This window comes from Trichosurus vulpecula, chromosome 8, assembly GCF_011100635.1.
Source record: "Trichosurus vulpecula isolate mTriVul1 chromosome 8, mTriVul1.pri, whole genome shotgun sequence".
Classification (NCBI taxonomy): domain Eukaryota; kingdom Metazoa; phylum Chordata; class Mammalia; order Diprotodontia; family Phalangeridae; genus Trichosurus; species Trichosurus vulpecula.
Genome location: NC_050580.1, coordinates 179,787,696 through 179,814,307, shown reverse-complemented (window position 1 = coordinate 179,814,307; position 26,612 = coordinate 179,787,696). Strand labels below are relative to the sequence as shown.

At 35.7% G+C, this 26,612-nt stretch overlaps 1 protein-coding gene across 9 annotated transcripts in view; it reads right to left on the bottom strand.

Moving 5' to 3' along the window:
• Positions 1 to 5,337: 5,337 nt before the first annotated feature.
• Positions 5,338 to 26,612, bottom strand: part of HNRNPC (heterogeneous nuclear ribonucleoprotein C) — a 55,897-nt gene continuing 34,622 nt past the window's right edge. For 5 of the 9 annotated variants that reach the window (XM_036734900.1, XM_036734901.1, XM_036734897.1 and 2 more), the window contains exons 6-9: positions 7,205 to 7,365; positions 6,445 to 6,558; positions 6,058 to 6,218; positions 5,344 to 5,961 (exon numbers count right to left, since the gene is read on the bottom strand). In XM_036734900.1, coding sequence (XP_036590795.1) covers positions 5,878 to 5,961; positions 6,058 to 6,218; positions 6,445 to 6,558; positions 7,205 to 7,365 — 520 coding nt within the window. In that variant the 3' untranslated portion in view covers positions 5,344 to 5,877. Of the gene's footprint in view, positions 5,962 to 6,057; positions 6,219 to 6,444; positions 6,559 to 7,204; positions 7,366 to 26,612 lie in introns of all 9 variants that reach the window. The other 4 variants (XM_036734898.1, XM_036734902.1, XM_036734899.1 and 1 more) reach the window with 3 other exon arrangements.

The window sequence follows — 26,612 nt, the reverse complement described above, 5'->3', positions numbered from 1 at the left end:
GAACCATAAATCAAAAGATACGAAGCATATTTTCAGCACTCATTTTGCACTTTTTTGGCTTCTCCACCACGCCTCCAGTAACCTCATCCTTGGGGAAATATCATCTTGCAAGATCCAATCAGCCTTGTTACTCCATTTGAGAGAGAGCAGGACAACTCAGACATCATTTCCCAACCAACTGCACTAATTGTGAACTTTTTCTTCACTATGGCCTACCTTCCCCTCCCTCCCCACTCCACTTCACCTTTCTTGTCTTCTTCCATTGATTTTGAGCTCCTAGGGGCAGAGACTTTATCATATCTGTAGTCCCAGCTGTTAGCCAGTGCCTGGTAAATAGGTGTTTAATAATTGCTTACTGACATGTCATGTAGTTATCTACTACAACCAAGAGCTAAGTGGTAAGAGTGGATACAGCATTGGACTTGGAATTGGAAAAACTCATCTGAGTTCAAATTGGCCTCAGACACTTACCAGCTATGTAACCCCAGACAAGTCACTCAATCCTGTTTGCCTCAGTTTCCTCATCTGTAAAATGAGCTGGAGAAGAAAACAGACCACACCAATATCTTTGTCCTACAATGGATTCACAGAGAGTCAGACATGACTAAATATTACCATAAGAGCAAACCATTTATACTCCCTAGGGCTTCAATTTACTCATTTCCAAAATAAAAGGGCTTGGCCTAGATGGCCTTCTAAGGCCCTTTCATATTTACTGTATTATCTTGACATGTGGTGCTACATTACCACCCTTACCTTTCTGGAACAAGTTATATACATCCACTGCCATGGTCCTTCCATTTTGAATGCCCATCTCAACAATTGTCTATGACAAATCAAAGCCATCAGATGTAATAGTCACCAGGGAAAGGCGTTTTAAGTCTGCTAATCCACAAGCATGGTTAGTGGGAGGCAAAAAGGCATTTGGAGTCAAGTGTTCGGAAATGCCAGGTGTGGAACTTACTACTATGTAATGTTGTCCAATTTACTTAACCTCTCTGGGATTGCTTTCTCATCTATAAAAGGACAAAAATTTAACTTCTAAGGTCCCTTCTAGCTCTCTATGATCCTATATTCTGACAGGGAATTCGATACACAACTTCCCACAGCTCCAGGTGGTAGAAGTGCAAGTGGCAAAATGCCTGAAGGTCTAGAAGCAGGATAACAATTAGGACAGAAGCTCCAATAGTCTGAGTATGAGAATCCTCCATAATGATAGCTAATACATAATGTAAATAGAATATATACACAGCCAGTAACAGATGCCCAACAAGATTTGCTTCCTTGTATTGTCAATTATTTTTTGTTCTCTATAATATAAGGATCAGCACTTAGGTACTGAATAGCACAAAGTGATGGTTAGAAATTGCTAGTACTGCCATCCATTTCTATAAAGCTACGTACTTCATAACAAGGAATTTTCCTTTTTGGTTAACTCTTTATCTTAATCAATTTTGAAACGAGATGACATGACATGGTATCTCATTCCTTTTTTTCTACATTTCAAATTAGTTCACTTTTCCATTATCATAAAGCAATTATATTACCTGATACAAACCCTTGGGTATCAACACAAATATGGAATCACCAGCAGAAGCAGCAATGAAAAAAGTGAGACCTGTGTTCTTGTCCTAAATCTGCACTTTATCTACTAATTCTGTGACCTTGGGCAGATGCGACAGTGAAAGAAAGTTACTCTGGGCCTTCATCTGTAAAATAATATTGAAGAATATCGCTAATTAACCATTCCAATTCTAGGACTGAAGTATTTGTCTTTGGTACTTGAGAAGCAGATTTGTGTCTAGATGCCTGGCCATGTAATTCAATTAAAAGAGCACCAGAAAAAACTCAAACTGCCCTGGTTACACACCTCTTATTTGGGTTAAACTGGAACCCTGGCTGCTCAAAGCCATGAGTGTGGTATCTTACCAAAGTCTCGCCCTTCTTTTAACTTTTGTTGTTCAGCAGTTTTCAATCATGTCTGACTCTTCCAGACCCTAATTTGAGGTTTTCTTGGCGAAGATACTTAAGCAGTTCTTCTTTTCCTTCTCCAGCTCATTTTACAGATGTGAAAACCAAGGCAAAGTGATTTGCCCACGGTCACACACAAATTTAAACTTAAGTCTTCCTGACTCCAGACCTGGCACTCTATCCACTAAGCCACCTAACTGCCCTGACACACAACCCCTGCCAACAAAAAACTATTGTACACTTCCTAGAAATGTTACCTTCTACTTCATAATAGCTAGGACAATCTGAAAATAAAAGGTGAAAAAAGCCCACAGTAATGGAAGGGTAAAAATAGTACATTTTAACCGGGAGTTCTATAGAAAACATTTACTTAAAACCCTGACACATTTTACATCATATGGTTTTTGGTTTTTTTTTTTAGAGCTGGTGGGCCTTTTAATGATTGTTAAAACTAGAGATATTCACACCTATCAGATTGGCTAACATGACAAAACAGGAAAACTATAAATACTGGAGATGTGGGAAAACTGGAACACTAATGCATTGTTAGTGGAGTAGTGAACTGATCCAACTATTCTGGAGAGCAGTTTGGAACTATGCCCAAAGGGCTATAAAAATGTGCATACATTTTTATTGACCCAGCAATATCACTTCTGGGGCTGTATCCCAAAGTGATCATAAAATGCGAAAAGGACCCACATGTATGAAAATATTTATAGCAGCTCTTTGCGGTAGCCAAGAACTGGAAATTGAAGAGATGCCCATCGATTGGGAAATGGCTGAACAAGTTGTGGTATATGAATGTAATGGAATACTATTGTGCTATAAGAAATGATGAGCAGGCGACTGGAATCTTACATGAACTGATGCTGAGCAAAGTGAGCAGAACCAGAACATTGTACACAGTAACAGCCACACTGTTCCATGACTGATTTTGATAAACTTAGCTCTTCTCAGCAATGCAAGGACCTAAGACAACTCCAAAAGACTGATGATGGAAAATGCCACCCATGTCCAGAAGGAAATGTGGTGTCTGAATGCAGATTGAATATACTATTTGTTCTGGTTTTTCTTTCCTCATGGTTCTTCCCACTTGTTCTAATTCTTCTATACAACATGAATAATGTGAAAATGTTTAAAAAGGATGTGTATGTAGAGTCTATATCAGATTGCACACCACCTTGAGGAGGGGAGAAGGGAGGAAGGTGGAGAAAATGTAAAACTTATGGAAGTAAATGTTGAAAACTAAAAATTAATTTTTTTTTAAAACTAGAGATAATTAAATTCTCTAAAACCTTTTTCTACAACAATTTTTCTGGACTACAATACAGTATTATCTATAAGATTCCTATACTGTTCATTTACATGACACTCAGTTCAGCCTGCCAAACCCCAGGCTCAGATATTTCCACTTGCATTGGGATCCCTCCAGGACAAGCATTTCTTTCAATTCAACAAATACTCACAAAGTGCCTGCTATGTGTAAGGTATTTTCTTATCAACCTCCAATTAAGTAGAGGGTTTAAGTCCTGGGAATATTCCTATCTCCAAGGCACATGCCAGCAAGAAGAGGTTCAACTGAGTTAAGATGTTTCCCTTTTAAAAATCAAATATCCTCTGCAAAGATTTACTTTGATGAGATAATGTTCCTCATTCAAATGTAGTAAATAAAACTAAAATGGGCTTTTTGAATGAGGGGGAAATTGAAACATGGAGCACTCTGAAGCAGGGTCAAATTAAGGGACTTTTTATTCAAACCCAGAAGGATAGCAAGAAAGCATAGGGTACTTGCGGAGATAGGAGTCACGTAAAAAACTTGGGGCAGGGGGGTCCCCCCTCAAAACCATCCTGTGTGCCAAGGACAATCATATCCATTTTAGAGGTTCCTTCCAGCTTAGATTAAGGACATTTAGTTGAACACCTTCTTAATACCAATGAGCAAAAAAGGAAAGCAGAGATTGACTTACCCAAAACCTTAATTTAATGAGAGGCCAAATGGGGAGTAACGAGACCAAAAATTACTAACCCAACCATTTACTAGCAGTGTATGAGCTGAAATCATTAAGCGTTTTATGAGTAATATAAAGCCAATTATTATTATTTACTGTCTTTTAAAAGTAACAAGATCTAAAAATTACCATTAAGGATTACCCAGTAGTGATCTGGAGACCCTTACAAACTGGTTGACTTTGGAACAAGTGATAATGATACTATTTGGGAATAACAGCTGGTGAACATGTCCTTTGAACTAAGGGCTTGTGATAAAAGAATCTGACAAATTGCTTTTCATATGTTTCCTAATGGAAAAACATGGACCTATGGTGTTGGAGAAAACACACAAGATGGAAAGACTTTGAGACTCCTATGTTTAACTGCAAACTAAAATGGCCAAACCAAGAAATACTAATAGCATAATGTGACTTTCCTGCAGTCTATTTTTTATGAATACTAATGTCAGATGTTAGGCAACCTTTCAAGCCCAAATTAAGGGTAAAAATGCTTGAAGAATTCAAGTCTACTTTGACCTTTGCGTCGCCAAATTGGTCCTGTCACAAATATTAACTTTCAAAAATGAAAAAGATAAATGTACGTGAAGACTAATCTCCCTGATTTAACAGGATCACTTGCAACAGAGAACAATGTTAACCAAGAACCTCAACCTCCCTACCCATCAAATGACACTATTTTGGCCCCTAGCTTCACTTCCTGCTCCATTTAATTAGTTTATTCATCTAACAAAGGAAACACTCATAATCCTTAGTAAGCTTAATGTTGTTCTCCCTTCTCCTTTACTATATAATAATAATCTTATTTAAATTCCATTGTCCTGTCTCAATTTTGTATCTTTGGTCATTTACTGACTGGTATGAAATTTATTTTCACTCAAAGTTAATTTCCAATATGTAGCTACCCACAGATACCATCTGTAAAAGGATCCAAAGAATTTTTAAAATTCCAATGAGCTGGTATATGAACTCCCTAAGTTAACTCTACAAAGAACCCCCAACTCTGGCCAAAAGCTGCCTTTTGAAACAAAATTTAAGCAAGAAAAAACTGATGTGTATATGAATCGGACGGTATGACCTAAGTACTAAATCCTTAGGTACTAATTCCTAATAAAAATACCTGCTAAATTCACAGAAATTTCATGGATGTTCAATGAGCAAACAATTATAAAACAGTGAAAAATTTTGTAAAAAGAAAAACCAGGGGTTGGGATCATTTTTTCCTCTTCAAATTCCTGGTTTAATATATTTTTTTATTTTGAGAAAAAAGTTCCAAACATCAGGCTGTTTCACATTAATAACCCACAATATCAACTTTAGAAAACAAAGTCTGTTTAAAAAAAATATAAGCACACACTAATTCCTCTTCTGAAAGTACCTCTTTATGCATTTCTGACAACTGTCATTGACAAAAAAAAAAAAAAATCACTGTTACATTTTTTTAGCCCCACATTGTAATCCTAGGTAGGAGAAGACACTCAAAGTTCTCAGGTACAGGGAACTGAATTAAATGAGATTGCCTTTTCACTTGTGGAAGTAGCTACCAGTCTCATGTTTGAATGGAACAGAGAACTGTGCTTACTCCCTGCATAACAAGAGATTCCTTTGGAGACAGCTGATAAAAACCATACATCCTTTTTATTGTTAAAGTCATAAAGAGGTATCAAAATTAAAAGAGCAAAATTACAGGAGACTTAATATAACTACTAGGAGAATCGAAGGAAGTGGCAAAGGGACTAGGCGCAGGGCAGAATTAATGAACATGGGAAGGATAAAGTTGGGTACAACAGTGAACATGTGCTGGAAGATACTAAGAGAGGATCTGGTGAAAAGTTTGATCAAAGACAAGCGCCTAGGTAAAGAAATAATGGGACGAGAGTTCTAAAACCCCAACATGTGCTTAAGAGTCGTCCTCGCCATTGGCGCTGTCTCTGTCATCCTCTCCTTCTTCAGCTTCTTTTTCATCATCCTTGATCAACTCCAGCTACAAAAGAGACAAAAGAACAGAGTTAAAAGCATTCCAGGTGTCCCTAGTCCCCCCCTTCCACCATATCTTTCTTTCCTTCCCCACAGTTTTCACCTGGTCATCCCCCCGATCTTCATTATCATCATCATCCAGTAGGTCCCCCTCCTCAGCAGAGTCATCTGCACCCCCCTCAGACTCCATCTTCACATTAGTCTCATCTTTCTTCAGGGAGCTGCTGCTCTGCTCCTCTTCTGACTTATCATTCTTCATCTCTACTGGGGATGAGAAGGACAAGTCTGTCTAGGGGGCAAGTAATGTCCACAGGATGTAGACAATCCCCAGCTAATGATCATACAACTGCAGCACGAGTCTAAATCCTCCCACAAAAATTCCCTTCCCAATTTCACAAAGTTTCATATCCCACTACTCCAGCATATTCTTTCAACTACCTTTTGTGATGATAAGAGTACCCAACAACATCTGAGATAGAACACCATTTACCTGTTTGTTTGCTTTGTTCTTTCTCAATTTTTTCCAGGCTCTCCAATAAAGAATCCACTTTCTGTTTTATCTGGGTCAACTCCTTCTTAATTGTCTGAAGATCATCACCTTTCACTATAACCCCAAACAACAAACCACTAGGTTAGATTCAACAACGAAACCACAAGTATCTATAAAGCATCCCCATAGGACTCCATAACACCAGACCATCATTAGGCAAAGCCTGAGCTAGAATCAATCAATTTGTGAGAACCAGTTGAATTCTACAGGCAATGTGCTTTCCAATATCTGGCAACAGCACTCTCCTTTATCACCTTCGTTCTATTTTAAAGACTCTTTCCATCTACTTTGTTCCCAAAATACTATCACCTATAGGACTACAAAAGAATGACAACAACAACAAAACCAAACACTTCTCCCAAAGCATGTAAAAATAAACACTTTCATTTATGTTTTTCCTGTATACAAACTTGTAATAAATTAAACAATAACCTCCCCATGGAATAGATCATGGTAGGATTAGTTTTAATATTCCATACCAATATCTGATTCATTCCACCCTGAAAGAGTCTTTAAGGTTGGAGAGCAGATTAATGAATGAGGAGGGCACATGAAAGTAGTACCAAAATTACTATTCTTGTCATTTACTGCACAATGATGCTCCAACTCCTAATATTCCTGTCTACTTCTAACGAAGCCCTACATCCTTAAGAGACTGAAACTAAGAAAGTTACAGTTAGTTGCAATTATAATAACATACATTTGCCAGATTTGGATGAAGAGCCCCGCTGCCCACTCTTGGAATTAAAGCCACTTTTGCCTCTGCGGGAAGTGTTTCCTGATACACGCTGGCGTTTGGAGGGCACCACTGCACGAGCAATGGGAGGAGGAGGTGGTACACGGGCTGGGTAACTGTACATCCTATAAGAAAACAAGTATGATAAATTTCTTTACATAAAAAAAGCCAGTAACAGAAGAAAATACAACACCTAAGATATAAAACCATCTCACCTAACCTATATAAAACAATAAATCTACTTCATCTTATCCATGGCTTTCTGGGGCTTTTGGGAGACCGAGTTCATTTGTGTTTTCCAAGCCCAGCAAAAATGAGAGTGAAACAAAGAAATCTCCATTTCTTATTAGTTGGTGCGAATACAAATTCATAAACAAGGTGTGGCCTGCAAATCCAAACTGGTTAGAACTTTAGTTTCTAAAATATCTTTTCACTATAGGCCAATATTTAAGCTAATCTTGGACATTTTCCTCCTTAAAATAACTTCCCATTTAGAATTGTAAATATTAACTGCAAATACACATCTTAAATTATGTAGATTTTCCTTCACTGACGACAAACACTACTTATAGCTTGCTGAACTTAAAGAAGATAGGAAGGGCAAGGGGAAGTGGGGAAGAAAGTATATACCAAAATGGCTTTAATACTGGCCTTATCACTTCTGAGGAATTATTTAAAAGACGTGATTTTTTTCAATTTACCTACAATACTCTCCTCTATATAAAATTAACCCTAAGACATCATTCATGCATCAAGATGCACAGTTCAAAACACATCATATATCATATTCTTTACTCCTTGCTGGCTTGCATTTTTCTCTAAAGTACCATAGATGGCAAATATTAACTCAGGATATGACTCAGAAAATGAAAAAAAAAAGAAAAAGGACATTATAACTACAAAAAATTTTGGTAAGATATGGCAAACCAAATCTCGATAGGAAAGAACTGATTATGCATGTGGGAGTAACTTCAGAATCAGTTGCCCCAGTAACCAAATAGACTGCCTACAGCAAAGGTCAAAATCAACATGAAAATTCAAAAGGACCAAAGATGGGAAAATATTATATATAATTACAACACAATATAATCCAAAAAGCTGCCAAGATCAGTGAATGGATACAAGTAAGGATACTGACTCAAGTTATTTCTTAGATAAATTTAACTGATGTAACACAGAAGCTAATGGCCTAGGAATCATCTCAGACAGAAAAAGCCTGTACATCTTAGACAATTAAAGACATGAATGACACATAAGGGCAATACTAGTTCAAAATACAAGTTCGTTTGCAAAACATTATTAAGGAAAAGCACTGCCTAACAAACCACACACACACACACAAAAAGGATATATGTGCGTGTGCATGTGCTCAACAGAGCCTGGGGGGGGGCCCCCCCGCAGGGGTGTTGGTAAACCAAAATGGACAGTGACAACCAAAAACAACAACTATATATGATATCCACATCATCAATACTGTAACTAGCTCATTTGGACTGAGAGACACTTTACGAAGAAGTAAAAGTGCCAATTATAATGAATCAAGTTAGACTGAAAGATGAGAAAATGCACTGCCCTCCATTTTATTTCCAAGGTGGTGATATGGTTGTGGGTATTTTATATGGGGGTCAAGACAGTTGATATATTGGTTTAAGTTTTTCAATGCCTATTTTTTCTCTTTCACATTTAATATTTGCCATTAAGGAATGGGTTACTAAATAGAGGAGGAACAGTCACAAACAATGCCAAATGAAATAGAAAAGATGAGCATCAGAGAAAAGACTTGACCAAGTATATACAGAAGAAATCAATATGCAATTTCCATATCCTTTAACCAAAAAGATTCCATTACTAGGCATATGTACTCCCAAGAAATTAAAGAAAGTTTCATACATAACAAAACAGTCTTTTTGGTATAAAAGAGCTGAAAACAAATCGATACACAAATGTAATGAAAGATTACTGTGCCCAATAACTGGAGCATCACAGGCACTGAAATAGTTACTGTTAAATTTTAAAGAAACATGTTAAAGAGGTAGATGAACTGGTGCGGAGCAAAAAAAAAAAAAAAAAACCTGAACAATAACACTGTTCTATTCACTAGTTATAAACAGAAAAAACATTAAAACAAAACTCAATGTTGTATAACTAGAAAAACCAAATTAATAAAATACCTCATTTCACTGGAGTAGTAAGTAGACTGTAAAGTACTGTAAAACTCAGTTAAGAGTTTGTTTTGCTTAACTGTTTTTTTTCCTTTCTAAATGCACCCCCCTCCATACTTTTGCCACAAATTCCCCTTAAGACAAGTTCAAACACTATTGTCTGCATAAAGTCCTTCCAGATCTTCCTAACTGCTACTGCTCTTACCGAAACTTACTTACAGTTAACCACTTTGTATATTTATTTTTTATGTTATAGGTTTTTTATGTGTATGTCTCCCTCATTAGATATAAACTCCTTATGAGTAGGGATTTTTTCATTCATTGTGTCCCAGCACAAGGTGGCAACTGATACTTGTTAATGAATCTTTTTTTTATTTCTTTAAGCAGCACTTTGTAACTGAAAATATAAAAGTTTTTAAGTGCTTTGATAAAAAAAAGATTCCCAAATATGTTACCCATTTTGAAATTAATGAAAATAAGTTTCCTTTCACTGCCACTTAAGACAGTTGTTATGTAGAAATACTTTGGATTTGAGTTTATTTTGTGGACTTTAACTTTGTTGAAGCTATCATCTTAATTAGTATCTTTGCTGATTTTCCCTAGGATTTTCTAAGTAAATCATGTTATCAGTAAGTAGGGAATGTTTTATCTCTTCTTTACCTGTCTTTTATGCCATTAATTTCTTCCTCTTATCTTACTGCTTTTGCTAGCCTTTCTAAAACCATATCAAAGAGTTAGGAAAGGGGGCATCGTTGCTTTATGCCGATATTCATTAGGAAAACTTGCAGAGTACCCCATTGCATATAATGCTTATTTTGGGTTTTAGGTACTTTTTATTATATTAAAAGAGGTCCCTCTCTATGTTATGTTTTTGGGGTTTTTAGCATAATTTCATGCTGTATCTTGACAAAGACTTTTAGTAAATAAAATGATGAAAATCTGAAATTCATTTTGAAATAATCAGGTTTAAATGGTTTGGTTTTTAATTCTTAACCATGTTAACTGTTTTCCTACTGTTAAACCATTCTTTGGTCTTTCTTAAAAGGTGAGGTTCATAGGAGTGGGGCATGTATTCTAAAGCAAAAGTGACACAAAAGCAGGGAAAAAAATCCCCATAAAATCCAACACTGGGAGCAAGGAATAATAGGAGAACAAGGAAAAGAGAAGAAGGTGGCAAGAGTAGGCCAGTGCCAGGCAGAACTATGTACTTTCATATGCATTTAGCATGTTAAGGTAAAAATTCAAACACAGGGAAAATGGGCTCAACAGTGACTCAGTTACAGCATCAGTCAATTTGATTTCACTTTTTCTGTAAGTAAAAGCCACAGACAAGGTAAAACAAGACTGCAAGTTGTTACTTTTCAAAGCTTCATTGCCTTGAATGATATGGAAGAGAGAAGAGAAAGTGGTACAGTCATGTAACATACACCCAAACAAATTAGAAAAAAATACCCAACTTCCGGTTTGCCTAAGATGCAGCACTAGGTATTTTCTCTAGTCTTTGCTATTTTTTAAAAACAGTTTTTAATGAAAAAAGAAAAACAACTAAAGGGGAATGATATGCCACAAGTAGAATAATTATATCTAACTGCACAAGACAAAAATGAAGGTACCTTCAAGGGATAAAATTTAGAAAATAATACTGGAGATTAATCTTCTCACTTAGCACCCACCCCTCAAAAGCTTATTTTTTCCCCTCCTACAACAGAGAATGCACATTGCATAGGACTAGTTTTTGTCCAGCCATGTGGGAAAATCCCAGGTGGGGGGCAGTCTTGTCCCTAAAGAACCTACTTAGGAGTAGAATTCAAAGCCAGAGAAACACAAATTTCACAAAAAGGGAGGAGGCTAACACAATTTTGTAGTCTAGTTATGGAGGATGTGAACAGTAAGAGGTTAAAAGTCAAAGGGACAAAGAAAGAAAATTAAAGTTTGAGAAAAGGTAAGAAAAAATAAATGTGCAAGATTTAAAAATAAAACTTAAAATATACCGTATTTCCCCCACGTATAAGACACATTCTTTTCTGAAACATTTGGGGTCTAAAAACTGGGTGGGTCTTATACAGCGGTTATAGATTTTTTTACTTGCATTTCCTGCTTTTTTACGCTTGTTGTCTTTGCGTTCCTTGTTTCACATTTGTCACTGGTATATATTAGGTTACTTTTTGCCACGTTCTGCCCAGAAATGGCTCAGAAAAGATTTTCGTATAGAGCTGAATTCAAGTTAAAAGTGATCCAGTTTTCAAAAGTGAATGGAAATCGTGCTGCTGAACATAAGTTTGGCCCTCCTCCAACTGAGAAAACAATTCGAGACTGGCTACGGGGGAAAAAAAAAAACAACCCTACTGAAAACGCCACTGCAGAAGCAGGCCATGAGAGGCAAATCAGCAAAATGGTCTGATTTAGAGAGGGAATTGAAGACATGGATTGAAGAGTAAAGGGCAATTGGAATTCCTATGTCCAGAAAGATGGTTCAACATGAGGCAAGAATTGCTGATGAAAAAGAAGTTACTGATTACAAAGGAGGACACAATCAGTGCTTCAGGTTCATGAAACGGAATGGACTAAGCATGTATACACGCACCAGACTTGCCCAAAAGATGCCTGAAAGCTATAAGCACATGAATAAAACTTGTGTTCAATAACTTTATGCAATACATTTTTTTTTTCAAATTTCAGGCCCCAAAATTAAGGTGCATCTTATACACGGGGAAATATGGTAACAAAAAGCTAAACCGAGTACTAAATCTTCAAATAGAGTTTAAAAAGTTCCATTAAATATTATAATACGGAGGAAATGGAACCAATCCTTGATGAAAAACAGAACCCTGTGGAATCCTAAGAAAGCATGGAATTAGAAATTCCAGAATAGTTCAAAACACAAATGAAATGGATACAATAAAGAGACAAAAGGTCAGAATTGGTATAAGCTTTCAAAGCTAAAACACTCAGCACACCAAAATACAGGAAATAAAATAACTCAACTACCTAGAACTTCTAAATACAGAAAATAAAGCATGAATCAAGAATCCAGATTGTCATCGGAAAAAAAAATACCCTACATCTCAAACTCCAAAATACACAGTAACTAAATCAAACAACTCTATTGACAACTTCTGTAAGTGGGGCTAAAAGACTTTTGAATATAAAGGAAAGGAAATTAAAGTAACAAACTATTTCAGACTCATTCAAAATGGATGGAATAAAATATTCCAAAAAGCAAAGACGTTCAATGTGCAAAACAAAAGGGTATATAATGTGCAAAACTGGAGCTAACCAATAAGATAGACATTCTTGAAGAGGTACTAGAGATATGGCAGTTTAAAAAACAAAAAGGGAAAAGCAGTTTATTCAATTTGCAAATATCTCAAATAAAAAAGTATTAAAGGTAAAAAAGTACAATTATCAAAGAAATAATAATGAAATTACTTACTTCATATTTATTGTTATTGAAAAAAAGAAAAGTATCAAAACTTCAAGGGCAATAAATACTTCATTGCAAATGGAACTTAGCCAGCAATATGCTGATAAAAAAGGGAGCATAAAGATCACCTTCAACAAGCCCAGACATAATGACCAATACAAATTAGGTAAAGAAATGATGAGGACTCTATAACTCAACATTACAGGCATAGTACAGCACCTATCAAATACCTAGCAAGAGAAGCCATGATGTGCTACATAAAATCACTTATCAGCACTTTGAACTGACAAAACAAATTTCCACACTACAAACTTCAAATTATCCTGAAGAACTCACCCAATAAAGTGATGGCCCCAAGTACCAGGACATCACACTAATTCATAAAAACAAAGGACACTTTAAATGTCACCATCACAAATATTCAAATCTCCAAGCTACATGACAAAAAGCTTTCAAATATCAACTGCCCAAAATTTTAGCAAAAATGCAAGTATACCTACAAGTCTTTCATTAAGCCCCTACCTTACACACACACACACACACACACACACACACACACACACAGAGAGACACACAGACAACAAGGATGGCAATCCCTTCCCCCCAAATCATGAGCTAATAGGAAGGCACATAAACAGACACATACAAGATCCAGAATAGATGGAAGTAAAACTGAAACAAAAGCCATTAGAAACTTTGGGTGGAAAGCAGAGGGGTGTGTGTCTAGAAAAAGGCTCCTGTGGAAGATGAGATTTGAGCTGACTCTTGAAAGAAGCCAGAGAAACTACAAAGTAGATAAAGGTGGGGTAAAGATCACTCCAGGTACAAGGGCAAATGCATGAAGATGGGAGAGTTCATATTTGATCCTAGAGATAATAGGGAACCACTGAAGCTCATTAGGAAGAGACTAGCTGTGACATGGTCAGATATGCGTCATTAAAATTACCTTACCAGATGAATGGAGATTAGAGTGGGAGACAATCTTCAGGCAGGAAAACCCATTACAAGGCTATGACACTAGCCCAGAACTATACTATTCAATTCGGAATGATGCATTTCTACCAGGTGGGATATTTCTTGCTCTTTTTTCAAGGCAAGAGGTAGGTGATGAGAGCCTGAACTGCTGTTGTGGCTGTTCTAGTAGTATAGAAAAGGTGATCTATAGTTTGAAGGTGAAAATAACAAAATTTGGCAATATGATGAGGTCAAAAGGCTCATTTCTGTGAACCCCACAAAAAATTCAATGACATAATAGTTATTAAAACTAATACTAAAGTTTAATGGCATACATATCCTCTGGAGCCAGACTAGTTACAATCCTGGGATGAATCTTAGTTTGTTGCTAAAAATTATGTGAATCAAGGGACCTGAAACAATTTCCTGATGTCTTCTATTTTATGAAGGCTCTTACTTTTTCTATTTTAAAATCTTTTTTTTACTTTAAAAATTTTTAACAAAGAAAACTGAGATTAGAATGGTATTTGCAAAAACAAAAACAAAAGAGAAGCAGAAAAGGCGAGCATGTAGTGTGCCTCAGTCTGTATTCAAACTTCGCAGTTCTTTATCTGGATGAAGATAGCATTCTCCATCTTGAGTCCCCTGGAGTTGTCCTTGCCCCTTAGGTTGCTGAGAAAAGCGCAGTATCTCAGGGTTGGTCCTCACGGAATCCACATATCTGTGGCTGTGCACAACATTCTCCTGGCTCTGCTCCACTCACTCAGCATTATGTCGTGTAGGTTTTTCCAGGTTGTTATGAAGTCTGCATCATCCCCATTTCTTATGGCTCAATAGTATTCCATCACCTTCATATACCACAGCTTGTTCAGCCATTCCCCAATTGATGGGCATCCCTTTGCTTTCCAATTCTTGGCTACCACAAAGAGAGCTGCTATAAATATTCTTGTACATATGGGTCCTTTTCCCGCTTGCGTGATTTCTTTGGGATACAACCCTAGAAGTGGTATTGCTGGGTCAAAGTGTATGAACATTTCTATAGCCCTTTGGGCATAGTTCCACACCGCCCTCCAAAATGGCTGGATCAGCTCACAACTCCACCAGCAATGCAACAATGTTCCAATTTCCCCACATCCTTTCCAGCATTTATCATTCTCCTGATTTGTTATTTTAGCCAATCTGACAGGAGAGATGTGGTATCTAAGAGCTGTTTTGATTTGCATTTCTCTAATCAGCAGCGATCCAGAGCATTTTTCCATATGCCTGTAGATAGCTTTAATTTCTTCCTCTGAAAACTGCCTGTTCATATCCTTTGACCATTTCTCAATCTCTTTTGTTTTTGTTTTTGGGGTTTTTTTTTTTTGGTTCTGTTTCTTCTTTCTCATGATTCATTCCATTGGTCAAAATTCTTCTCCATGACTTGACTAGTGCATAAATTAATTCAATGCAAAGTCATTCATGACAGTTATATGAGACTCCATGCCGTCTTGGGGAGGGAGGGGGGAGGGAGGGGAGAAAATCTGGAACTCAAAACTATGGAGAACCGTGTGTGGTAAACCAAAAATAAATAAAGAAATTTTTAAAAAAATGGTATTTGCAGGTATTTTTAAATAAAAAAGGAAAAATCCAAAGAAGAGTAAAGATCAGACAGTTCTATAACTCAATCATATTCAATCAAGTGCCAACTCTTACACCTTCTACCTTTACTATCTCTTAAAATCCTTTTCTTCTCCATTCACACAGCCACCAGCTCAGGCTTCATCATCTTTCATTTGGAGTATTAAAAGTCTCATAATTGGCATTCCTGCAAAAATGTTTTTCCTAAAGCTTTAAGCATGATAATATCATCACAGCCCATAACCCACTCATAATAATAAAGTCTAGTGATTCTCTAACACCTCCACAACCAAGTAACTTGTTGGCACTTAAAGCTTTTCACCAACAGGTACCTTTCTATTTTTCCAGTCTTTTTACACTCTTCTCCAATCAATTCTACAATCCTAATACAGGGGATGACTTGCCACCCTTCAAATGACAATACCTTCCATCTTCATGTCTTGACATTCAGTGGCTTGTCCTCCCTGCCTGGAATGCTCTTTCTTCTTAAGAAACCCTGACTTTCATCAAGACACAGATCAAGCACTACCTTTTATATGAGGCCTTTCCAAGTCTTCTCCAGTTTCCAGAGCTTACCTCTCTGAAATAACATTCCATCTACCCTCTACATATTTTGATGTATATTATTTATGTATTCCCCAAATTGAAAGTATGTTCCTTGAGGTCAGAAACAATATGCTCACCACTTACCAAATCTGGCACATAGTAAGAGTTTAATAAAAACTTGTCCAGTGACTTAAAAGGTGATAAAAGATATCAGCAACTCTCAATGCACATATAAGTTAGGCTTTGTGCATGTCTCAAAAGCTTATTTGATAAAATTATTAGAAAGGAATGGGAAAAATTTTAGATGTATCTCTTCACAGAAAAAGATAATCTGGTTTCTTTTACTAATGGAAGGTAACTCTTAAGTTTCTTCATTAAAACAAAATAACCTTATGGATTTTCAAATAGGGTGTCTCCTATGCACATGATAATATTTTCCCCCAAAGTTCTAATCAGTTAAGTAGACATGCTAGAGCAAATGTGTGTACCAGTTTGATGAAGACATATCGCTCAAGATCAAATAAAAAATAAATACCCTAAAGAAAGTAAGGTTCTCTAGATGTTGTTCCTGGATCCACTGAGGTCCAAATCACCTCAAGGAAATCTATGACTACTCAATACAACAAGAGCCTAGAGTAAACCACATGAGAAAAGACTAGTGGATAAAAAATTGTCCAATGTCCATTTTATGACACAGTTGAATGGACAATCCAACTAGTGAGTTAAGGCACAAAAAAATATTACATTTAAGATAATAAAAAGTGATTTCAATCATTGTGAATTGCTCCCTACCATATGCTATCTTTTTAAGACCAACATTCTTCCATTAACAATACATGAGTATCACTTCTAGGGCTACATCCCAAAGGGATCATACAAGTGGGAAACTGACCAGTATGTACAAAAATATTTATAGCAGCTCTTTTTGTGGTGGCAAAGAATTGGAAATCAAGGGGATTCCCATCAATTGGGGAATGGCTAAAAAAGTTGTGGTATATGAATGTAATAGAATACTGTTGTGTTATAAGAAATAAGGAGCAGATGGACTTCACTATAACCTGGAAAGACTTACATGATCTGATGTTGAGTGGAGTGAAGCAGAATCAGAACATTATACACTTACAGACACATGGCATCTCTGATGACTAACTTTGATAGACTTGACTATTCTCAGCAATATAAGGTTCAAAGACAGCTCCAAAAAACTCATGATGGAAAAAGCTATCCACATCCAGAAAAAGAATTACAGAGTCTAAATGCAGATTCAGGCAAATTATTTGCTCTTTTTCCCCCCCTTTTTTGGTTTTGTTTCTTCTTTCTCATGATTCATTCCATTGGTTATAATTCTTCTTTACAACCTAGTATGGAAATAAGCTTAATGCAAAGGTATATGTAGAACCTATGTCAGATTACATGCCATGGGAGGGGGGAGGGGGAGAGAAAATTTGGAACTCAAAAACTTGTGGAACTGAGTGCTGTAAACTAAAAATGGACATGGATCACATGGCTTGTATTGAGCTCTGATCTGCACTAGCAAAGAGACAGTCATAGATGCAGCAAAGTGTCAAAAATAAAAAACAGCCTTATTACTCTAAGTAATTTTGCTTACTCAGTGGCTGACTATTGATCTATTTCCTGACTATTCAAAAGGCTTTCTAGGATTTTCATCTTCAGTGACTAGATTGTTTCCTTTTCTTCACATTAACCTGAAAAAAAGTCTTCTCCCCCTTCCTAAAATGCCAAATGCCCATTTGGTCAGCATTTTCTTCTTTTTGACCCAAATGGGAATGGGAAACCAACTGTTCTATCTTTTCTTAAGACATATAAAAGCAATGTAGTTTAGGGGACAAAAAGTGCCAGTGGAATTGTTAAGACCTGGATTCAAATCCTGCTGGCTATGTGACCCTAGGCAAGTGTTTCCCCAAGAAACTCTGTAAGATCCCAAAAAATTGCCTGGCTACACTGATAGGAGGGCTCTTTCCACTAATGAAATCACAGCTCTAGTTATATCCCCTCCTCAAAAAGACATGAAATTTAGACTTTGATGTCTAAATACCATCTATACTCTCCACCAAAAATGACTTGACAGTGTGCATTCTTATAAAATGGACCTATGATTCTTGGATTTGTAATGTCAGTTTACCTAGTGCTGTGGCACTTACATAATGTCAAGTAGCCATGTGATGCAATGGATGTAGAGTGATTTATAAGAATATGACACATAGGCATTGAAAACTGAGATTTAAATCCTGCCTCTACTATTTACTCCCTGATGATATAAGCCACTCACTCCCTAATTCTCTCTGGTCCTATTCCTTCATCCACAAAAATAAAAGGGATAGGCTAGATTATCTCCATAGGACCCTTTAACTATCTGGATTCTGTGATTACCTTATCCTGGTTTCACTTATTGCAATCAGTTCACCTTCAGTTTAAGAAATTGACTCTCGCAGGTGGCAAATTCTCAACTACATTGGGCAAAGCTACAGTTATTCACAGAGAATGAAAAAAAAATTCAAAGGACAAATTCCAAAACTTGCCAGAAATGTTTATGGCTCTCCACACCCCCAAAGATGAAACTACTCAAAGTATTGCAAAGTTTAGGTATACTTTGTAAAACACTCCTTCAAAAGCTTGACATAATCTTCACTACATAACATCCGTCATAGTCTAATTCAATTACCACTTCGTGGATGTGGCTTTGGGTATACCCACAGCTGAAGTAGTATCTTTTCTCTGAACTACCAAAGGATTCAGTAACTTAGAATACATTAAAAGGTACTTTCATATTACACCTTATTTTACAAGTTGACTTCTGTACATTATTAAATGGAGAACTTCATGATAGGGATTCAAATGTCCTGCAAACTAACGAGTATTTAACAAAGATGTTCAGCTTAATACATTGCATAATCTTAACATTTAAAAGTTCTCTTACCTTTCCCTAAAAGATTTTTAGTTTAGTCAAGAGATTAGGAATTGCACTGCAATACAAGATAATAATCCTTCTAAGATTAATAGGTTTGTTTCAAATTACCCATGCTCTTTCTCCTGATCTACTAGGGAAGGGCATATTTACAAGATGGCTCAGTTCAAGGGACAGTAGCATTAAACAAGACTTTGTGTATAATTAAATAAGCAACTAGTCAAATTAAAGTTGAAAGCTCATGATCTTGGACAGATCTCTTGTTCTAAAAAATTTTGACATTTCCAGACAGTGTCAAGCAGTACACAAGTTATACGCTACTAGGAACTTTATTAATTTGAGGATGGTATGGGAAGATGGGTTGTAGAAATATTCATCAGTCCAAAAGTTAAAATAACTTAGAGGGTAGATCTCATGTCAGTGTATGACAATGTATCACATGGTAAACTAATATATTAATATTAGACCTACTATGAATAAGGTTACCTATTTTTATGAATGATTCTCAGATGCATAGAGAATTTCCCAAGATATAATAACGTTTGGGCTTTAAGGTATGTAAAGTGCTTTATCTCATTTGATCCTAAAACAACTATGTAGTATGTGCTCTATTTTAGAAAGAGAAAACTGAGGTCGAAAGGTTAGATTGTCCAGAGGGTCACAAAGCTAATAATTTTCTTTAACCAGATTTTTACAATTCCAGACCCATAAATGAAACCACTATGGCACTTAGATACTCAAAAGTTATAAATCTTAAGAACTATGATATCAATAAATGAACTAAAATGTTGAAATTTTTTGACCTAGAGATTCTGTTACTGGGCTTTGAAACCAAGGAAGACCCTGATAAGAAGGTCCCAATATACAACAAAATATTTATAAGCAAAATTCTTGTGATAGCAAAAAATTGGATGCCTGTTTAGGGAAATGGCTAAATAAATCATGGTACACGAATGTAATAGAATATACTGTACTGTAAGAAATGATGAATGTGATTAAGTCAGAAGCATGAAATGATGTAGAATAAAGCACAACAAACCTTAAGAACTTCTGCTCACGCATGCACACACGCACACACGCGCACACGCACACACACACACACCAAAATTTAATGCTGCAAAGAACAAGCATAGCTTGATAAAGTTATGAGAAGACACTCCCAATCAACCCTTTCAAAGAAGTGAAAAGTGCACAAGTATTGTATATGTATATGGTAAATTAACCCCGTTATGCCGATTCCCATCCTCTTTTTCTCTTCTGTCTTTTAAATATACTATTTGTTATATGGCATGGCCCTCTGGGAGGAACAAGGATACTAGAAAGAAATACAGTGATGTAAAAAAAAAAAAAAAAAAAAGCCTTACTCAAAAAAAAAATACCCCACACCTCATATCAGAATGGCCTCTAAAACAGTACATATAATAACCTAAGTGTGAAACCATCTGAAGAAAAAATTCAAATACATTAGAGTTTAGTTACTTGGATGAATAAAGAGATCTTGACCACTGCACTATTTTAACTCATTAGGAGGAGACAACTAAAAGGTATTCCATGTCCTTCAAGATTTCCCTGAACTAGTTCATATATAAATAACTGTTGTGTCCATGAGAAGTCCAGTCTAGAATGATTACCCATCCCTGAAAATACTAGTTCATTAACTGTTATCCCAACTTCATACCAAACAGAAGTTCGAGGGGTTGTTTCTATGGTCAAACAGCTATTATGCCATCAGCCCCACAACTTCTTCTGTCTAGTCGTCTTCTATACTCCCCCAATATATATCTTTACACCAGCTATCTTCCACACCTCAAATGCTCTTCCTCCTCATCTCTGCCACAGGTTCAGCTTCTTCTGCTTAAGACCTTCTAGCTACTTCTCCTTTCCACTCAAGTTACCATCTACTAATTATCATTTATCTACTCTGCATCCATCCTGTGTATACACGCGTACATATAAACACAAACTCTACTGAAAATAAAGAAAAAAAACTCATTTTTAAAAATATGCCAAGTAAAACAAATGTCCACATTCTCCATGTCCAAAAATGTGGCTCATACTGCATTTTAAGTCTTTCATCTCTATCTGGAAGTGTATAGCATTCTTCCATTATCAGTCCTCAGAATTATGGATGGTTATTGTAAATTATAAGAATTAAGCCTTTCAAAAAAGTAGTTTATTTTTACAATGTTATAGTATAATTTACCAGTACCAAAAATGAGAATGGCACCTACAAACAGAAAGATTTGGAGGACCTCAACATCCATAAGAAATTCCTCTACAACCTGGGACTCTTTCAACCATCCACACAAGGAAAATTAGGATAAATAAGATCTACTCCTCAGGTTGACACAGATGGAAAACTTTTATAGAGTTTCTCTGTAATTATGTGTTTTATCTGGTAGAAAACAGCAAAATGAACCTAAACTTGAACAGGATGAAGATTTACTTAGGGAAATCACAAAGCTCCGTTAATATTAATGACCACAATCTTTCCTATGGCAAAGTCCCATCTTTTCAATGCCAACATTCCACCAGATATTTTATGTGGGAGTAAGATATGGAGTACAAGTTTCTTAATGAAAATGTTTTATTAGGAATTATTAGCCTACCTTGCCTCTCTTTTACCACTCCTGGATTTAGATATAAAGATCACATTTGTATCATAAGATGATTTTGGAAGGATCCCTTCTGTTCCTACTTTTGCAATAATTTTGTATAATAGTGGAATTGCCTCTTCTATCTTTAAATCCATCTAGTACCAAGGCTTTTATTTTCCCTTTGGGAGTATATTAATGACCTGTTCATTCCCGCCCCAACCCACAAGATTAGGTATTTAAATTCTCTATTTCTTGTTCTATTAATCTGGTAACCTCCTATCTTTATAAATATTTATCCATGTCATTGAAGTTGCCAGTTTTATTAGCATGTAGTCGGTAATAATAATCTCTAACAACATCCTTCTCCATTTGTTGTGAATGCTCCTTTTCTAGTTTGATACTAACTATAACAACATAGTTATTTAAAAAAAGACTGAAGACTAAAGAACTTTTGATCAATGGAATGACCAACCACAATCCCAGAGAACTAATAATGAAGAACATGACTCACCTGACAGAGAGGTGAAAGACTAAATATGTCAAATGGGACATACATTTTTGGTCACAACTAATGTAGAAATTTGTTTTGAATTGCTATGTATATCTGTTATAGTCAAGCTCCTGCACCTTCCCACCCTCACACCCCAGAAAGAAAAAAATGAATGCAAAACTGAAAAAAATTTTCAAAGGTTAACACATAAACTAATAAGCTATGATGGGTGTAAGAATATATCAATTATTTTTAAAATGAGGAACACTGAAGTAGTTTAAGGTGTCATCAAGGAAAAGTATGCTAAAAGATGAACTCGTCACATAGCAAGAGATCATAGGTCCTGAGACCTCCATTGGTCTCACTACACTATCAAAAAAAAGGAACCCAAAATATCGGATGGACCATTTCCAAGAAATTACAGCAAGAAAATGGACAACAAAAGCTAACCCAAACTGGTGAGATCATAGATTCTTGAGTATTATATTCCTCTAAGCTTGGACATGATTAAGTAATCCATTCTAATTATGGTGCAATGGTAATAAACATATGACATCTGTTAAATGCCTGTTGCTTCCCTTTTATTATATTTAATTCATGTCATTATTTAACCTGTATCCACCTATACCTTGCTTGTAAACCTTGAGGACAAGGTCCTGGTCTACTTTAGATTAAAGTAGATTAAACACTGCTTAGTGCAAGAACTAAGTAAAATGTTTGAGATTGATTATGGCAATGATAGGCTTCTGGGGAGTTACAATATCTTTTGCCACTGTATGCCACCTATTTGAATTAGGATGAGCAAGGGAAAATTGGTTTCAATAATAACCATACAAAAAGATTTATATCCAGTTGCTATTTTTATCTTACATAATTGCCTTTTAATTCTTTCTTACAGTCAAACAGTATTCTGGTTTCAAAATTCATTCCACTTTCATCCTTTATTACATATGAACACTAGTATCTCCTGACATTTAATTGACTATAACTTTGCATATAGATTCCTTGTCCTAACTACTGTGTTGTGAAGCACTTTGCTCATAGGAATGAGTTTAGGCACCTCTTTTTTAACCAGAAGGCAATAGATGAAAAACATCTCTAGTTTTGTCAAACTACTAGATCTGCTGTTTTTTGACTCTTAAAACTTCATTTCAAAATAGGAAATCCTTCCTACTTGTTGCAAGCAACCAACCAATATCATTTGTTGTAGGATTATGGAGTACTGCCCTCTCATACAAATGACACCTCATTGTTACTTAAGGAGATTCTACTTCTCCTTAAATCCTTCACTTAATATACTAAGAAAGAAGAAACAAATTGGGATGTATTGTTAACACTTCTATTAGCTTAACACTTGGAATTTAGGGCAATGTTTCACTAGCTACTAACTAGTTGTTGAATATTTTTGTTGCTAAAATTGTAGTGTAATAGGAGAATGGGGAAAGAAAATTGCTTTTCACTGCTCCTCAAGTATCATTCTATATTCTTTAATCCCTTAATAAAAAAAAAAAACATGACTTTCTAACAAGTAAATCTCCCCCTATACATCCTTCTGCAAATGGGTCAATTACATTACACTATGGAACCAGTGAACTTATCTTTATTTTTGAGTGAAAAGCACCAGCAAATGTCTATAAATGTGTCACTCAACAGCTGAAGTACTGCCTCAGCAAGGAAAAGCAAAGGTATCGTGGTGTACTAGTAATAGTGCTATACTCAGGGTCAGAAGAGACGCCTGAGGTTCAGAATCCCTCTTCAAACACTTCCTAATTCAAACAAGGACAAGTCATTTTACCTTCTCTTCCTCAGTGCCCTTTACTGCCAAATGAATTACCTTGAGTGCCTGTTGCACAGAGTTGTTGTAAGGATCAAATGAGATAATATATGTTAAAATCTTAAAAGCACCAAAACTGTCAACTATTATTAACTGAAAATGCAATTAATAAAATGTTCACTATTTTGGTTTTTCTTCTAAATCATTTTTTAATTGATATGCTTGGAAACTGCTAAGAAAAAAAAGGAGACAGCTGGATAACAAGAAGTTGGCAGTGTAGTGAAATCGTAGTCTACTCAGAGAGAGATGACCTAAAACCAGTTTGACATGACTATCCATAGGATCAAGTTACCAAACTACTAATAGCTTGATGGAAATTTGTGATTGCAAAGAACAAGTCAAGAAGCATTATTTGTGAGGTATACACATGTCATGGAATACTGTGGAACTATCAGAATCAACAGATATTAAAAATAATGGGAAACGAACAAGGATAAGCAATTTACACAATTACCACAATAAGATAAAGGGGGAGAAATATTGCTTAAGAATAATTTCTCTCTCAAATCTAGGCTCACCTAAAAATATTCAAATTGGTAATATGATCTACTTTAAATAGACATACCTAACAGAAGGGAAAAATATGCAAAATAACTATTTGCTTCATATGTGGGGGGAGGAGAGGGAGGGAGAGTTTAAAATCTTCTTCACACACCGCCTGAGTAGAAATAAAATCACCTCCTTTTAAAAGTCAGATCTACTTTTCTGTCTCAATTAAAGCAAGCTTATACAGCAAGATACACAGCAAAACAAAGTGCCAGGTCAGAGGCCTTGTAAAATTCAATAGTTTTGATTTGACAGTATTTCCATGATAATATCTACTTGTGGGATAGGAAATGTTTTGTTGTTGTTCTCAGGATCATTCTCTAAATATAATAAAAAGGGATGCTGGTTTATGCTAGGCTTTTCAAAGCTTAATCACCTTGGGTGAAGTGATAAAATAGTTTTTGAACTCATATCTAGCGACCTCATGACGTTCAGTTCAAAGAGCAGAGCAATTAAGGGTTCACTTTACCACTCTTTACCACCTTTATGAGCAACACTAGTACCCTGGACCTTTAAGAAAGTGACTAAGCAATAAAGAAAAGAGGGAGGAACATATTTTATGTTTGAGTGCCCTGTTCTAACTTCCCCACCCCACACATATTAGAATACAAATCTTGTTAGTTCCATCTTGTTTATTACAAATGTAATCGTTACTGTAAAAGATCAAAAAGATCAGTTCCTCCTCCCTATCAATAAGAAAAATAACAAAATAACAAAAAACAATTTCCTCCCAGACTTGTATTAAGGGGGAAAAGTAAGATAAATTGGGTCCTTTATTTGTCTAGTTAGTATGAAACCAAAATTCTTAGTATTAAGAGTTTTAGAAAATATTCAGCTGCTCCTCCTAGAGATGAAAGTATTCTAGCTTATACAAATATAAAAACCTGAAATTTTATGAATAAACTATAAATTACGATAAAACCCAATAAACAGAATGACTTTCACAAAATCAAAGAACCACTAAGCTAGAAATGAAAAGGACATAGAGATCAATTAGACTTTTAAAAAGTCATAAAAAACACATAAGGTAAATAATTATGAATTTTCTAAATTCCATCAGAAATAGATTAGCTAGGTTGTTCTGATTTGCATTTCTTTTATTAGTGACTTGGATTCTTTCATATAGTTGTTAATGTTTTAGAACTTTTGTTCTTAACCTTTGACTATCTATTGGAGAATGGCTTGTCATATCTATTTCTGTCCGTTGAATACTTATCTTGGATATCAAACACTTATCTAAAATATGACAAAACATTTTTATTACTCAAATGCATTCCTTCATGCACTATGTACTATTTTGTTTCTGAAGACACTTTTCTGTTTCATGTAACTGAAGTTAATTATTTTATCTTTCATAATTGTCTCTAACCTTTGGGTAAAAAGACATCTCTTCCTACCTATAGCTGTAAATTTTTATAGTACGATCTTTAATATGAAGGTTGTGTGTCTATTTTCAATTTATTGTAAAATGCTGCACAATGCTGGTCTAAGGCAATTTCAGAGGGGTTATGCGCACTAGGGCAATGTTGGGGGATTCAGTACAACCATTCTGGAAAGCAATTTGAAATTATGCATTGACAATGATAGGGGTTTTCTTCCTGTTTCTAAAACATATTTACAGAACAGCTTTCTGGGATGGGGAAAAGGGGATATTAGAAGAAATTCTCGTGATAAAGCAAAATATATCAGTTAAAATTTAAGAAAAAGAAAATTGGTCAATGGAAAAGTGATGGAAAAAGGATTGAGACTAAGAAAAAGCATGAGAAAGTACGGCTTAATGGATATAAGTTGGGCCCTGGATCAGTTCCTATACTACCTCTGATACAAACTGGCCTGACTTAATTGCAAAACTCTGGCTCAACCAGATTAAAATGTAATTAGGAAATGTTTAATCTACAGTTTTCTAAGTCAATACTGCAGCCCAAGAATCCACTTCAACTTGAGTTTGATACCACTGCTCTTGGCAACTCTAAGGTTCTAAATTGGAGAGAAGAAACTGATCTTCATTATTAGAAGTTCCCTCATCAGGAGGTACCAAAGTCAATGAAAGTTCTAAAACCTATCCCTAAGGTAAGGTATATGAATTTGCATGGTGCTAAGGTATTCTTTAAAGAGTAAAATTCAAAAGACTAAACAGTCCAAAAAGTTTATCTCATCAAGAAAGAAGTTACTACACCAAGTTCTTAGAACCCTGGACTGCTATGCTACTTTTAAGTAGTCAAAAAGGTGATGACTGATCATGAATTTGATCTAGAACTACTAGATTCCAAGCTGGC